We start from the raw sequence: 15,972 nt of genomic DNA on the forward strand, positions 1-15,972 counted from the left end.
TTTAGTCGGTCTAGGTGGCCTCTCTGCTTTCACTTTTCTGACAGTGGTAAGCGTAAGATGATCGATGGTTCCGATGATCCTCTGAAATCCGTTCTAACCAGAGAGGGTTGGCTATCCAGTTTTTCATGGTTTACTCATAGAAAATTACTGCCCTCTTCCTTTACGTGAGGTAATGTTACAACAAGATCGGGGCGTGTATCAGGACTTACCGCGGCTGTGTCTAACGGCGGGGCGGTTGAATGTCGTATCCTAAGCCGAATGGGTGTTCCCAGTGAAGTCGTTTCTTCAATTTTTCAGGCTAGGAAAGAACTGACGGCACAGCGTTACCACCGTTGTTGGAGTAATTATGTGTCTCGGTGTGTATCCAGGAAGGCTCCTATGGAGGACTTTCAGCTAGGTCGTGCTTATCCATACTTTACAAGCCGATGTGGAGGCAAGCCTAATAAGTTTCTTTACGAAATTTCTCTTTTGGAAAGTGGTCAGGCTTTTGACTTTGACGTCCGCAATGCGGGTGTCGGAAGTGGTGGTTTTGTCTCACAAGAGCCTTGTTTGATCTTTCAGGTGGATAGAGAGGAATTGAGTACTCGGTTGGTAGTTCTACCAAGAGTGGTTTCTGGGTTTCGCAGAAATCAGCCTATTTTGATGCCGGGGGTTACTTAGGCATTAGCTGGTTCAAATTCCCTTGATCTAGCCAGGGATTTGAGTATGTAAGTCATCAATTTGGCTCAGTTTGGAGAAACAGAGGCCCGGTTTGTCTGGTATGTTCCCAGCTTACTTTGGGAGACTGCGTTATGCAGTTTGTTACATGCTGAATCTGTGATGCGGTTTGGCATGTTCGTTCTACGGCTGCTTTGCCGTCACCAAAGTCGGTGGAGGTTCCTTCTTTTGGGAAGATGGGCTTTTCTTGGGCGAATGCCCGAGGAGTCTCGGCGGTTCAACTTTGCCGAGCCGATTCTTGGTCGTGATCAAACGCTTTTGCGATGCTCTACAAGTTTGATACCCTGATTTTTGGGGACCTTATGTTTGCTCATTCGGTGCTGCAGAGTCGTCCGCACTCTCCCGCCCGTTTTGGAGCTTTGGTATAAACCCCATGGTCCTTTTGGAATCCCCAGCATCCTCTAGGACGTATGAGAAAATAGGATTTTGGTACCTACCGGTAAATCCTTTTCTCTTAGTCCGTAGAGGATGCTGGGCGCCCGTCCCAGTCCGTACGGGGTCTGCGGTTATTGCTTTTGGTTACACCCTGGTGGTGTGTTTTCTCTGTCTGGCGGTTGCTACCGTTGTTCATGACATAGCATGCGGGGTCGTATTTTTGCTTCTGTGGACACACGGGTTGTGTTACATATTCTCTCAGCATGTGGCTGTGTTTTGTTCATGCCGTTGGCTGGTATTCTACTGAATGCCACGTTCTACGGTGTGTTTGAGGTGTGAGCTGGTAGGACACTCACCGTGTTTATAACAATAAATTCTTTCCTCGAAATTGTCCATCTCTCCTGGGCACAGTTTTCTAACTGAGGTCTGGAGGAGGGGCATAGAGGGAGGAGCCAGTTCACACCCAGTTTAAGTCTTTATAGTGTGCCCAAGCTCCTGCGGATCCGTCTATACCCCATGGTCCTTTTGGAATCCCCAGCATCCTCTACGGACTAAGAGAAAAGGATTTACCGGTAGGTACCAAAATCCTATTTTATCTCTCTCCCAGGCTCAGAACATATGCCCCTTTATCTTTAATGGAGGAAAAAGCTCCTGGAATGAAGACAGATGTATAATAGATGTTTCTAACAGGGTGTAAAGCTATTTTCCATCAAACACATTGCATGATCACCACATCACAGAATAAAAGAGTGCATGACTCAAGTTGCATAAAAAAATATTTTTTTTAATCCTGAAAAATACAATATATTTAATAGTTCTGTACAAACTAACACTGAAGATTATTAATTAATCATTAAAACAAAAACAAAAAATAATTTATGCATTTATTAGATGGTTCAATCCAACCATACTGTAGCATAACCTGACTACCAGTGAAATTACTTGCTCACAGATCTGTGACATAGGGAACTGGTCTCACATATAACCACATGTTCACTTCTTTTAAAGTTCCTATCTTATTTCAAGAGCACTAATTAGGAACAGTAGGTATAGTCCTCATTTCACAATCCACAGACAGTTATTTTTTCAGTCAGAAGCTTATTTAACTCACTAGTTACCAGCCCATCAAAAAGATGGAACAACATAAGAGTAATGTCAGCGCCAGCGGCTGCGCGTTCCTGAATGTCGCAACACTTTGATTGCTCCATCGGGTGACATCTAGTGGCCGCCGACGCTCACAACACTTGAATCCCCCCATAGAGGTGAGGAGCAGCGTTAGCCTTTTATTATATAGGAGAAGCAGATTCTCTTATACCAGCTGGACCAAATAGATAAAGGTGTGTTACTGTTATTATTTTTTTATCACCCTCTTAAGTTTGATTATGTCTTTTCTCTGTAAAATTAGTGATAAAGATATGATGATGATGATGATGATGATGATGATGATGATGATGATGATGATAATTATTATTATCCTTTATTTTTATGGCACCAGGGGTTTGCACTGCCTTGCAAAGTATATACTGTAAACAGAAACAGAATGAACAAAAACAAGAAAGAAAGAAAGACTTACAATACATGCATTGCAGGACATGGTTTATATAAACATTGCTACATCGCCAGTCATAATACCCCATACTTACCTATTTTGCTGCCTCCTCCTCTGGGAGGTGGCAGCGTTGTAGGTGCATAGGGGCGTGGCCGGCAGCAGGATGGGCGTTCCGGGGCATGGCCAACAGGGTAGTGGACAGTCCGGGGGCGTGGCATCAGGATTGTGTCATCATGGCTCCGCCCCCCGCTATGGAGTGCCGAGAAAAGAGGCGCTGTATAGCGGGGGGCGGAGCTACGATGGCGCAATTCAGCGCGAATCGTGTAATCGGACCCCCTCGGACCGCCCACTTGTTCTCTGATGCAGGCGGCCGAGGAGGGTCCAACTTTGAGAAAGGCCAATACAAGACCGAAACGCGTTAATTGGATAAGGACAGACGTGGTGGTTATTCGGGAACCGGTGACTGTAAGCTGATACGCCTGCTGCGGTGGTGCTGGGCAATTCAGCCTAGGACCCCAGCTATCTCTTTAAAGCTAGCCCACCGCGGCTATGTATTATGGTGAGAGATTTTTTTCCTCAATTTAAGAAGGACTCTGAGCACGGAAAGCACTTTATGAAAGCACTGTGGTTCCCATCCATTCACCGCATCTCTGTATATTTGTTTTTATTATCTATTTGTTTTATTACCATTGTCCATTCCCAGCTGGGGATTGTGTTTTAATAAATATTGTTAGTGTTGTGTGATAATCAGCACATGTTGGCTCCATTATTCAGTAATAGGAGTAAGAAGTAGCATCCACGATTATAGTGCGCCAGGGGTCCAATATTACTTTTTTCTTGTACATTACTGCTGGAGATTTGTGTTTGTCTCCTTTGTTTTTGGACCTGGGCAGCACTCTACTCCTTACTGCGCTCATTTGAAAGTACTACCATTTTGTTGTTTACTTGGGTCGTGGAGGGGCAGCACGGAAAGCGGGAGGCTTTCCCACCTTTTCAGGGGGCCGGGAGGGCCACCCGATTTTCGGAAGCCTCCCGGCCATTCCGGGAGGGTAGGCAAGTATGTAATACCCAAATAAGACTCAGGGTGGTAGAACCCAAGGGTTAGGTGCTGATGTAAGTCCCCAAGAAGAATAAGCAAGTCTCCCAATTTTTGCAGCCCCTCCAACGACCCAGCTGCTCACTTTGCAAGTGAAGTGTGCATCATCGTAGCCATGCCCCCTGCTGTATAATGCTGCCAATCTCGGCATTGTAGGGCAGGGGGCGTGGCTACGATGAGGGCATTGCAGCCATTAGGCCCCCGTGCAGCTCAGTTACATAGCCCCACCCCCTGTGATGCATCATGAGCTCCCATTCTGTGCCGACCTGTCTGCTCTCTCCTGTAGAGAGCAGCCAAGAAGTTGGCAACTATGTTACAATCTAAAGTTGAGCAGATCTCCAGTGTGTCGCCACTCAATGACCATAATCTTGGCACAACTCAGTAATTAATGATTTATGGTTTCACTTTTGAGTTTGCAGCTGCTCCCTTGTTAATTAGGTCTGTTTCTTTGTCATATTTCTTTTCAGTTTTTCAGACTTGTTTTGTGATACTATCTTGACAGTTATTCACAAATGCAAAAGTTGCTTTTTCAATTTAAAATATAATTAAATACAAACATCTCCACATCTATGGCAGTATTCTTTTCTGTAATAGTTCACTTATACATGTCAAGTAATGCAAATAGACACCTGTGTCTTCATATAATATAGACGGGTGTAGTATGTGATGCCGGCGGTCGGGCTCCCGGCGGCCAGCATACCGGCGCCGGAATCCCGACCGCCGACATACCGACAGCTGGGCGAGCGCAAATGAGCCCCTTGCGGGCTCGCTGCGCTCGCCACGCTGAGTGCACGGTGGCGCGCTATGCGCTACACTATCTGTTCTCCCTCCAGAGGAGTCGTGGACCCCCAAGAGGGAGAAAAGATGCCGGTTGTCGGGATTCCGGCACCGGTATGGTGGTTGTCAGGAGCCCAGCCGCCGGCAACCTGAAGACCACCCATATAGACGCCATGTGCTGTATGTACTTTATGCTGTAGGGATCAATATTCAGTTAGCTGCTGATTTTGAGTGCTGGGTGAGGGCCTAGTGAAGAGTTAAATCTACTTGGCATTCTCTCTCACCTAAATCTATGTACTTTTGTATCATATTGATATTTATAGTTTGCCCTGATCTGAAATGGTGTCATGTGGTGTTTACTGGGCACTCCTATATTCTTTCCATCAATAAGATGCTGAAAACTGGGCACATTGGGGTAGCCATAGAAGAGGAAGGACAGCGCATCAGAGGTGATCACGTTCATTCCCTGATTCTCTGATTCCTCCACTGGCACCACTCACTTTACACTACACAGGTTTCACTCTTTACTTACGCCTAAATCAGTGTGGCAGCCTGAGATGACCCTGCACTGACTTTTATCATCACTGCACCCTAAATGTTAGCTTCCTGACAGCAGGTGACAGTGATACTTATCTTCCTTCCATCAGGGTTGGCTAATCTGCTCTCTCACCATACCGTTCACTGCCTAGCACATGGTGTTTCAGCAGAAGCAGTTATGTACACCCAGACTTCTGCTTTACATTACACATGCTATACACTTGCAAGTTAAGGGTGAGCAAACCATCTCCCAGATTTTAAAGGTTAACAAAAAAGGAATGTTAAATGCTATTCAAAAGCTATTAAATTTTTAGTACATAATCTAAAAGTGCATGGAATACAATTCATTTTCAGTTGTTCACTCCCCCATATTACCTTCAGTAAACACAGCACAACCATATTAGATCACATTATACACAGCCCACCTCCCCAATATTACATGCATACAGCATCTATTCACCACTGCTAAGCAGAGCAGTGAGTGACAGATGGCCTCCCAACTGCCTCCCCACTGCAGGATACTGTGACCCACCACTGCCGCCCAGCACAGGGCAAGGCTGCCCAGCATGTGTAAGGCCGCCTCCCGATGCCTCCGCATTCTAATTGCGAACGCATCGTATCTAAGGTTTTGGAGCAGTTGCGTGTGACATCATGCAGTCGACTTGAAAACGGTCCCACCATGTCCACAATGTCCCTGTTCGCACCGCCCTTCCCAACGCTGCTTCACTGCCCCGAAAATGATCACATTGCAGTATAATCCACCGTGGATGCAACTGCAATGTATGTGTCTGTACAGCCGCTGTGCGGCCGTTGCACATGCGCAGTTTGCCGCCACCGGCAAACTGCGCTGTGCACCGCAATAGCGGCATGTCTGAATGATCGCAGAGGTTGCCTATAGGAACCATATTTTCCCATTTTCTTATAACCAGCACTGGGATGAACCAGCCGGGAAGCTGACATAGCAGGAGAAAACACAGCATGGGATCCCTCTGCTATAATGGCATCCAGCCCCAAACTGGTCAGCCCAGAGCTGGATTTCCTCTGAAAAGCCGAGATCCTCCAAAAATGGGGTCCACCCTTCCATGGATAAGCCAGCAATGGGCTGAAAAACCAGAGCTATTCCCTGCATCCCGGATGGTAGTGGGTACGGGGTTAATGATTAAATAATAGATAATAATATTGTTCCTTACAGGCGGGGACTACAAGAACAAGTCCCAGAAAACCTGCCCCGACTGGCCAGCACTTGCCAGCACGTCTGGACATTAAGGGCCCACTGGCGTCTGTAAAGATAATGGGCCTGATTCAGAGCCGTGTGCTATTGCACAGCTGCAAGGAAATGGCTGTTCAATACTGTACAGCTAATATGCTAATGCAGCAGGAGCATACCTCCCAACTGTCCCGCTTTCAGCGGGACAGTCCCGCTATTCGGACCCTGTCCCGCTGTTCCACCCGCGGGCAGCAGTGTCCCACGGGTGGGGGGGCAGTTGGGGGGAGGCTTTGATCACCTGCTGCTCTGCTCTGCTCTGCAAAGCAGCCGGTGATCACTGAATACATGCTGTGCGCACGCGCACGGCATGTATTCAGAGCTAGGAGGGGAGCGGGGGCTGCCCAGCTGCTCGGGGAGCGCTGGACACGCCCCCAAAAGGCAGAAAAATGGGACGTTTGACGAGGCCACGCCCATCATGCGCGAGGTCACGCCCCCTTTTTGGGTCGGCGCGCGGCTTGGCCGCGCAAGAGTCCCTCTTTCTGCCAGCCAAAAGTTGGGAGGTATGCAGGAGGAGTCTGGTGTAAATAGATGTCTCCCGCCTGCTTCTGTGATCCGCTATTGCGTATAAAGATGCACCATCAGATTACTTTGATCTTCAGGTTACTATGATTCCTGTCCCAGTTCCGTAGACAAGGTTAGGAAATCCTTTTCACCCCCACAAAATGGAGGAAACACACCTTTGTTTTAAGGGACAGACCCGGTCGCTACCCTTTCCGCACCCCAAAATGCCATAAGCCTGTCAGTCAGGCTGGGGCTTAGGGGCACAGTGTGTGAGGACACAGGACCCGTCCTGCACATGTGCAGTGTTCTCACTATCAGGCTTTTGTGCTAACCATTAGTTTAGTATACAAGTCTGAATTAGGCCCAATATTAACATAACCAAAGTACACATATATCTACTGTAGTAATTCTCTATTAAAAAACAAAAGAAAAAAAATCATATTTGCCAAATCCTTATGAGACTCCCAAGGGCTCTGATATCCCTCATGTACAGTACTCTAACACACCCCACCCCTTACCGCTGCATGACACTCAGATCTCCCCACATGCCACTCTGACCCATGAGCTGCCATCAATACAAATGAAACAGGAAGCCCCCCTCCTCCGTCTTCAATATAACCCTGGAGCACAGAGTGAATGTATGCTATGGATGCAGTGAGTCACATGTCCGTTACATGCCTCACAGACATCCCAATATTGAACAAAATTAATGAGATGCACCCTTCGCCGATGTGCCATGGTAAAATAGCCTGAGTGTGCCTTGGTATGGTAACAGTATGTAATTTTTTTTTTTTTAATAAGCTGCTTTTCCCATACTTTTCCCATACTTTTCCCATACATGGCTGTAAAACATTTGTGTCTGCAATGTGCTTACATCCACATGAAGATGTTTGTTTATTACTGTCTTTCATCTGCTTGTAATGAGAGTTCTTGTCATTTCAACATTATTATACATTGATCCATACTGTAACATATTTTTGGAAGCAAATCTCTTGCTGGAAGTGGTGCAGCCAGAACTTCCTGGTCCCTGTAGCAACATTTACAAGGGGCTCTGTCTCTATGCTTCTAGAGCAGTGTTTTCCAACCACTGTGCTGTCGCACGCTAGTGTTCCCTGAGCAGTCTCCAGGTGTGCCGCCACTGAAGCACAGCCAGGCCCGTCAGTGTTTTGCCGCTACTGAGGCCCTGGAACGATCTGAGGCCCTGGGTTTAGTGGTTGCTGCGCCAATTCTAGTTTTGGGCCCGGGCAGTGTTGGGCTCTTCTGGCTTTCTCAGATGTGACTCAGGCATTACCTATGGAGAAGCAGCGACATGACATCCTAGGACACAAAGCTGCGCAGGGCATCACCATTATATTTGAATGTGCTTTGGCAATATTTAAATCTTGTTCAGTGTGCCGCAAGTTGTAAAAGGTTGAAAATATCTGTCCTAGAGAGACACCTCTCTGCAAGAAGCTGTTAATGTTATGCCCCATAAGTGTCCTAGTTCATTTTCTAAAGCATAGTAGTACCTTAGTTAATTTTTGTCACATTGTAGGGCTACCAGTACACATTATGCAACACAGTACACCCAATTCACATTATGACATACAGTGCTCCCATTTCATATTTTGTCACATTACAGTGCTCCCAGTTTATAATATGCCATACTATAGTGCCCCCACTTCATTTTTTGCCACATTGTAGTACCCAAGTTCATATTATGTAACATTATAATGCCCTCCAGTTCAGTTTACAGTTACAATGAGCAGATGCAGGGGCATAACTAGATATATTGTAGGCACAAAGGTAAAAGTTTGTAAGTCCCCCTATGTACCACCCAGTGGTTAAAAATGTACATGACACGAAACTTTGGCAGGGACGGTGGGCCCCACCAGTCCTGGGCCCCATAGGTGCTGCTTTCCCTGCACCTACTGTAGTACACACTAGCTTGCGGGTAATGGGAGGGGGGGGGGGGGGGGAGTGCTGGTGTAGCAGCATGCAAAGATGAAGATGATAAATATCAGCGGCACCAGCTAGCCACTTCTGATTGGTGTCTTGACTCCTCCAGCTGACTTTACTTAAATCACTAGCTTAGTAGCTACATTATATCAAGTTGCAATGTTCACATTTATGAATAACTGCCAAAACAATAGTCTCTTGTGTACACAACACTTCTTTACATCAATGTATTGTGTACAAATAGGGTAATGCTACCTAAGCATATCAATACCCATCTGTTTGCGATGGAGCCACGTAAGAATGTCTCTTGCGCAAGTGCTTCTGTTTGTGATTTGGATGTACTGTATCTTGTGATGCTTCCAACATGATAGACAGACATAAGTATGTCTTTATTTTCATCTTTGTTTGTTTTTTTGTACTTTTGGTGTCAAACTTCATTCAACTTTAAATGAGCACAAGTAGATTCTAGATCTGTGTCTTGAAAACACATTGATGGCTGATGTACAGTTACACGCTCGCAGTTAGTTCTGCAGCAATGAACACAGGAAATCCAGGGAGGGACCATCAGAAAGAGACCGTCACTCTGTGTGTGTGTGACACATCATGTCATCCTGTGTGTGGCTAAAGGGCAGCAGTGGTGACACTGTGACACCCTGAGAGCGCGTGTCATTTATTGTGTGACAAAGAATGCCACATACCCCAACCGAGGAGCAGGATACAGAGGTACATTTGTCTGTGTGTTGCTGGATTCACTTCACTTTTGCCTGTATTAATATTGTAGGACTTAATTTTGTAGTTGTTACGTTGAGTGTCCTTTTGTGCGATTACCATCTATAGTCACATTTTCATTTTGTTTCATTGTTACTGTTGTATTTCATTCTACACTTTTGTTCTTATTATATATGCCTTTATTATATGTGTCTCAGGGGCTTAAATCTACAGTAGTGAGCATGATCACGTGGTTTTGCATTTACTGACATTTAAAGTTTTATAAATAATGTGGCATTGTTTATTCCAGTAAATCTATGTAATCAATGTTTAAAGTTTGTTATACCCTTTTGGAAGACTGTGAAGATGTGGATCAGCTTGTGGCTATGGGGGTCATTCCGAGTTGATCGCTAGCTGCTGTTGTTCGCTGCGTAGCGATCAGTGAAAAAATGGCTAATCTGCGCATGCGTATGCACCGCAATGCACACGCGTCCTACTGGTACGAAGTCCATTGTGGTTTTGCACTGGTTCTAGCGACGATTCCAATCGCACAGCCGAACGCAAGGAGATTGACAGGAAATGGGCGTTTATGGGTGTCAACTGACCGTTTTCTGGGAGTGTTTGGAAAAACGCAGGCATGTCCGGGCGTTTGCTGGGCGGGTATCTGACGTCATTACTGTGTCTCTCGTCGCAGCAATCATCGCACAGGATAAGTAACTACAGGGCTGGTCTTGTTTTGCACAAAATGTGTTTGCAGGGTCTCTGCTGCACAGGCGTTCGCACTCCTGCAAAGCGAAAATACACTCCCCGGTGGGCGGCGACTATGCGTTTGCACGGCTGCTAAAAACTGCTAGCGAGCGATCAACTCAGAATGACCCCCTATATCACAGCATACAGTCCATGCCGTGTACAGTATGTGCTACTGTTTTGTGATATTTGCACATAAGGACTTCCACTAAATAGCACCTACTGTGAGCTCTACAGCCAAAACTAGACAGGTGATAGTGGGGTAGGGTGTAGGGGGGAGGGGCTCTCTGCAGGCCGACCAAGAGATAACATGGCACTATGAAAGTGTGTGGTTATTTGTTAATTGTGCGAGATTCTCTGTATGTGTTTAGATGGAGAATGTTTATTGGGTTGTTGTAATACACCTGGATTGCAAGGAATGGATTTTGGGAGCAATGATCTGCAGGCAGGAGCAGGGAAGGGAGTAAAGTGACAGTCTATATGACATTGACAGGGATGCATTATCCTACACCAGTTTTCAGAGGTGGGGTAAATGATGCAGCACTAGGGGTGAGATTCAGGAAGTCAGACATTACGAAAGTCAGGAGGTGATATACGCTATGCATCTGTAGTAAATTCCTGTATTGCTTTGACACTAGAGCCTCTCTGTGTAATCATGTTAGATAATGAGACTGTATATCTCCGTACATGTTATTATCACGTGTTCTTAACTTGCTGTGTGCCAACGTATGAGACCATGTGCTTCCCTATTGAGTAGATTATATATATATTATATATATATATTATATTATTTTATTTTTTTTGTCCCATAATAATCTAATTTTTTGGAATATATATTTTTCCTTTATGTCTGGGAATCGCATATTCATCCCCCTTGGTCAGGAATTAGTATACAGCTGTGAGGGCCAGTATTCTGTTTGTATAAGTCTGCATTAAATGTGAACACAGAGATTAAGAAATATGTGTCCCTTTGTGACAGGACGGTACCGTACGGAAGCACTCGCCGCTTGCCGCGTCCCGTTGACTGCGCACAGATTGGAAGGTCAAGCCGCACGAGGCCTGACCACATAGGGGATTCCCGCTTACCGTCAGTAACCGCCTGTTACTGACTCCACCCACTGCGCTGTGGGCGGGTTCTCGCTGCCACCACCAAACTCCTAACCTGCCGTGGCGTTTGGAACCACGGTTCTGCTCTGTATGTGCCGACGCACTGCCTTACCACACCTGTGTGGTGTTGACGAATCCCCACTAGCCACTTGCTAGGCCTCTACCGGTAGCTGGCGGAAGGCGGAGCTTGGAGACGTTAGGTGCTTCCCTGGACAGCCGGAGGACGGGGCTAGGTTTGGCCTAACCCTGTTGGTCACAAGATGAAGCAATCTTCTTGAGGCAATGATGTTTATTTGCTCAAATATAGTTCTAAAGAGAACCCTTCCCTATTGCTAGGGGCAACAGCATACAGTAAGATGTTCCAGCAGAATAAGATGGTATAACTACCACTCTGGAGGCACGCAGGTCTCCTTTTTATGTCAGTTTTCCACACAGTACCACAGGGGGGTAAGCCCTCCCTGTCTTCTCCAACCAATCAGGTTAATTTACAAAATACCAATAAATTACATTTTACAAGGATATAAGTGCAATAAAACAATATCCTCCTTCCTGTCACCCAGACAACGTTTGGTATCAGATTAACATTCACTATTGATAAATTTATCACATATCTTCAAAATACAGATGTTTCTGGTCATTCACATCTCCAGGCAATCCCAGTGTTTAAGATTACAACAGGAATGGCTACAATACAAACAAACAGTCTTCCTTCCTACATCGGTCGTTCGTATGTCAATTCCAAGCCCATAAACCCAATGATTAGCATCTCTCCTAAGGAACTTACACATCAAAAGGTATTGTCCTTCACACCTCTCTGATAGAACAGGGCCATTAGCATGCCACTTCCTATTTCCAGAGGATAAGAGATGCGTATTCAGACATCTATAGTAACTGCATTTTTCCTTTAAATATACACCAAGCCTGTCTTGAATATAAAATAGATACAGTTAAACATGCATTCCTGCAATAGTGCACAGAGCACTACATATGACATGTTAAAAGTAAAACACACGATTCAACAAACTTTTAAACAGTCCGCAACATGGCGCTGGGCACGAGGGTTAACCCCTTCAGTGCCGCAGACGCCATTACACGTGTGGCTGGCTAGTCTCTCCGGCCACATTCCTCCCCCCCCATTCAAGCGGGTCAACCAGGGACCCATGTCCCAACGATTTGGGTCCTGGTCCCGCAGTCCCTTGTGTTGAAGGGGATGCTACCTAGGGTGTGTAGACTCCGGCCTAGACAGTTCATCCATAGTGCAGTGGGCCTCTCTTCGTGGGTGCACAATGTTCAAATAGTCCACCTGAAGTCCAAGTTCAAGGCTCCACCACAAAAGTCTGTCCAATTCCCCCAAGGTAGGTTGCAGCCACCTAACAGGTAGGTGGTAAGTCACCACGGTGGGGGGCCGGTTACAAACAAGTGCCACCCAAGGTGTCCCAATTGTGGCATACCCCAGCTCCCACAATAGCAGTATACTGCTCAACCAGGCCACAGGGTGCTCCTGCCCATATGGCTCTTTCTGGCTCGGTACTGCTCCCAGTCCGTGCAGTGGCGCAATAGTTCGTAACACACAGTCCTGGTCAAGAATGTGCGCCATCAGCACTGGAGCGGGTACCCGAGCCTTCTTCAATGACTGGAATGCCAACTCGCAAGCGGGTGCAAAGTCCACTGACTTGGGAATGCCCTTCCTAGCCATCTCTGTCAAGGGGTTCGCTACAGGACTAAAGTCAATGACAACATGTCCGTAGGGCCTTACAGGTTCTAAGGTCAGTACCGGTCTGGGTGATGTGGGTCGGGGACAGCCTCTGGTTGCCTCCACCCCCTCTGGGTTGGGCCTACCCCTGTCTCCTCCCACATGGTGCCCCAGGCACTGCACCTCCGTCATACCTATCTGGCAACTGTCTGCCCTAACTGTCAGACCTGCCCTCCAATCCTCTTCTGTCGACCTATGACTCGGGAAACCTACCCTGTCACCTAGGCCTACTCCTTCCTCCTCGTCCGCTACCTGTGCCACAGTGATGGCGGCCAGACCACCAGCCTCTGGATCCTGTGTGGCATCCACTACAGGGAGGCTGCGTGTCTTCCCCGATCCACTGTGCACAGGCAGGGGACCTGCTATGTCCACAGCAACTTGCTGCGAGGGTTCTCCTATGGGCAGAGGCCCAGAGACAACACAAACGCTGGAGTGCCCCGGCTGCCAACGCATGGCACCAGCCTTACATGTGGTCTGGGCGTCATCCGACATTCCAGACCAGGGTAAGCTCTGTGTCAGGCACTTCAGGGTACGGTCTGTCCCCGGGTTGCTGTCCAAAGGGGTTTCACTGGCAACCGACACCGGTTGCGCAGGAACTTTCCCTGAGGGGACCAGTTGGACACATTCCCTATCTGGTCTATCCCCTCCCACTTTCCTGGCTACCCTGTACCTTAACCCTTCCCGCCAGGTCAAACTTCCTGCCCCAACCCTGTCAAGGCCGCTGCCAGAGTGGCGCCTCATGCCTTTCGGGGACGGGTCAGAGAGTTGAGCCACCCTAAACTCCTGCCTGTGGCCCTCAATCTCTCCTAAATTGGGACACTCTACAGGGGGATCTAGGTGGGGATTACTAGGGTCAGTCTGGTAGGGGTCAGTCATGGAAAAGTCAGTGTGGTTTCTCATACTCACCGCCGGAGTTGGCAAACCACTTGGGTCAGGAGCATCTTTGGGCACCCCCACAGGATCAAACGAGCTGGAACCGACATCCTCTGCGTTGCTAGTGGACGTGGGCATACCAGAGGCAAAAGGCATGCGGGGTAGATGTGCTGATCTAGCCGCTGTAATCTTTTCCTCTGGGCTGGTTGATGCTGTGGTTGGCTGTGCTGGCAGTTGTCTAGCAGCTGTAGTCTTTTCCTCTGGGCTGGGCTGTGCTGGAGTAGCTGATGTCAACGGTGGTTTTGGAACTTGACTCCGGGGAATGGCGCCAACAAACATAGTGACGATCCCACCACCCAGATCATTTCCTAGGACCACATCAGTTGGGAGACCATCCATGACGGCAACTTCTCGCAACTCTGGTCCAGCTCCCCAGTCCAGGTAGACTCTTGCCATGGGAACCGCTTTTTCTGTTCCTTCTGCCAGGGTGACCGTGGCAGTGCGACCCTGCAATACTGCAGCAGGATCTATAAGGTGGGGGCTCACCACAGTGATTGAGGCCCCAGAGTCTCTTAGGCCTTCTCCCTGCAGGGGTCCCACGTGGACTGGCTGCAGGTGCCTCCACATGTTGTGTAGGGGCTGTTTGGCCATGCAGGTGACTCTCTCCGCAGAGTGCACCTGTCTCTCGCCACACTCCATCGGACTGACTGGAGGGGGAACAGTCTCTGTAGGCTCATCTCCTCTCGTCAAACAAGCGATCCGGGCTCCAGCACTCGGATTTGGGGCACGAGTCTGGGGTGCTTGGGATGCAGGACAGTTCATCCTCAGATGTCCGATTTTCCCACAGCCGTAGCACTTCTTCTCCAGTCGTGGCACCGATGATCTCTGATCAGTTGCAGGGACGCTGCGGTGCGGTTGCTGGCCAAGAGCACCCGGGTTGGAAGATGCTTGTCTTTGGGGTTGATGAGCTGAAGAGGGGGGTCCCCTTGGTGGTACAGTCTGTTGGAGCTGGCTGCTGGCGGGGAGCTTCTGCCCCCGTGGCCGAATTGCCACATATTTGTCGGCTAATTGGGCAGCCATTTTTAAGCTGGGTGGCTCCCGATCTAGCACCCACTCCTTCACTTCTTGGGCGCACCTGCGGTAGAACTGCTCTCTGCAGATCAGGTCGATCAGTGCATCCCATGTAGTGGCTTCCGAATCCTTCACCCACTTCACCACGTACTGCCGCAGCTGGGTGGCGAACTGCTCATGGGTGCTGCTAGGATTCTTGGGCAAGTCTCTGAACTTCTTCCTGTAAGACTCTGGAGTGATGAAGAATCGCTGGAGGAGGGCCTTCGCGACTTCGTCGTAGTTCCCACAGTCCTCCGTCGCCACTCCTCGATAGGCCTCCAAGGCCTCTCCATGCAGAGTGGGCACAAGGTGTCTCACCCACTCTGACTTGGGTAGATCGTGTAGTTTACAAGTCCTTTCAAAAACTTGCAAATGTCCATCAATGTCCCCATCACTGTCTGCAAACTTGGCAAACTGTATACGTCCTGATCTGTGTACAACAGCTGACAACGGCTCCCGGGGTACCACGGCCTGTGGTGCCCGCTCATCACGCCACATCTGGATGATGATCAAGCGCTCTTGCTCCGTTGCCCTTTCCCCCAATTCCGCTAGCCGATCTGCTAGGGTATCCGGGCCGCCCCCCCTGGGACGTTGGGATCCTGGCCCTGCTAGGGATTGCTTGGAAACATTGCTGCTGTGAGAGAGGGCGGGGCTTGTGGTTCTCACCGGTTCCTTACGAAGGTCCACTGTTGGGCCGTCCTCTGCGATGCTGACGCCGTCAGTGCTTTCCACCTCCGCCCGATGAGACTCCTCCCAGCTCCTGAGCGCCGCCTGCATGACGCTCCTGGACGCGTTGGAAGGGATATCCACACCCTTCCCCTGGCATACGATCTCCAGATCCTCCTTGGACATTCCGCTGAATTCCGCCATCTTGTGCGTTCTCCTGCGCTGCAGTTACTCCTCTCCTGAGTAACTCG

The 15,972-nt window shown here is 48.4% G+C and overlaps 1 protein-coding gene across 3 annotated transcripts in view; it reads left to right on the plus strand.

Moving 5' to 3' along the window:
* LOC134936600 (serine/threonine-protein kinase N1-like) overlaps positions 1 to 15,972 on the plus strand; it is a 287,425-nt gene that overhangs the window by 71,087 nt on the left and 200,366 nt on the right. Inside the window, exon 1 of one of the 3 annotated variants that reach the window (XM_063931711.1) lies at positions 9,396 to 9,480. The exons of the other annotated variants lie outside the window; for them this stretch is intronic. Within the exon in view, the coding sequence (XP_063787781.1) occupies positions 9,445 to 9,480 (36 nt within the window). The 5' untranslated portion in view covers positions 9,396 to 9,444. Of the gene's footprint in view, positions 1 to 9,395; positions 9,481 to 15,972 lie in introns of those variants that run through there. 3 annotated transcript variants of the gene reach the window in all.

Source organism: Pseudophryne corroboree, chromosome 6 (genome assembly GCF_028390025.1).
Source record: "Pseudophryne corroboree isolate aPseCor3 chromosome 6, aPseCor3.hap2, whole genome shotgun sequence".
NCBI lineage: Eukaryota > Metazoa > Chordata > Amphibia > Anura > Myobatrachidae > Pseudophryne > Pseudophryne corroboree.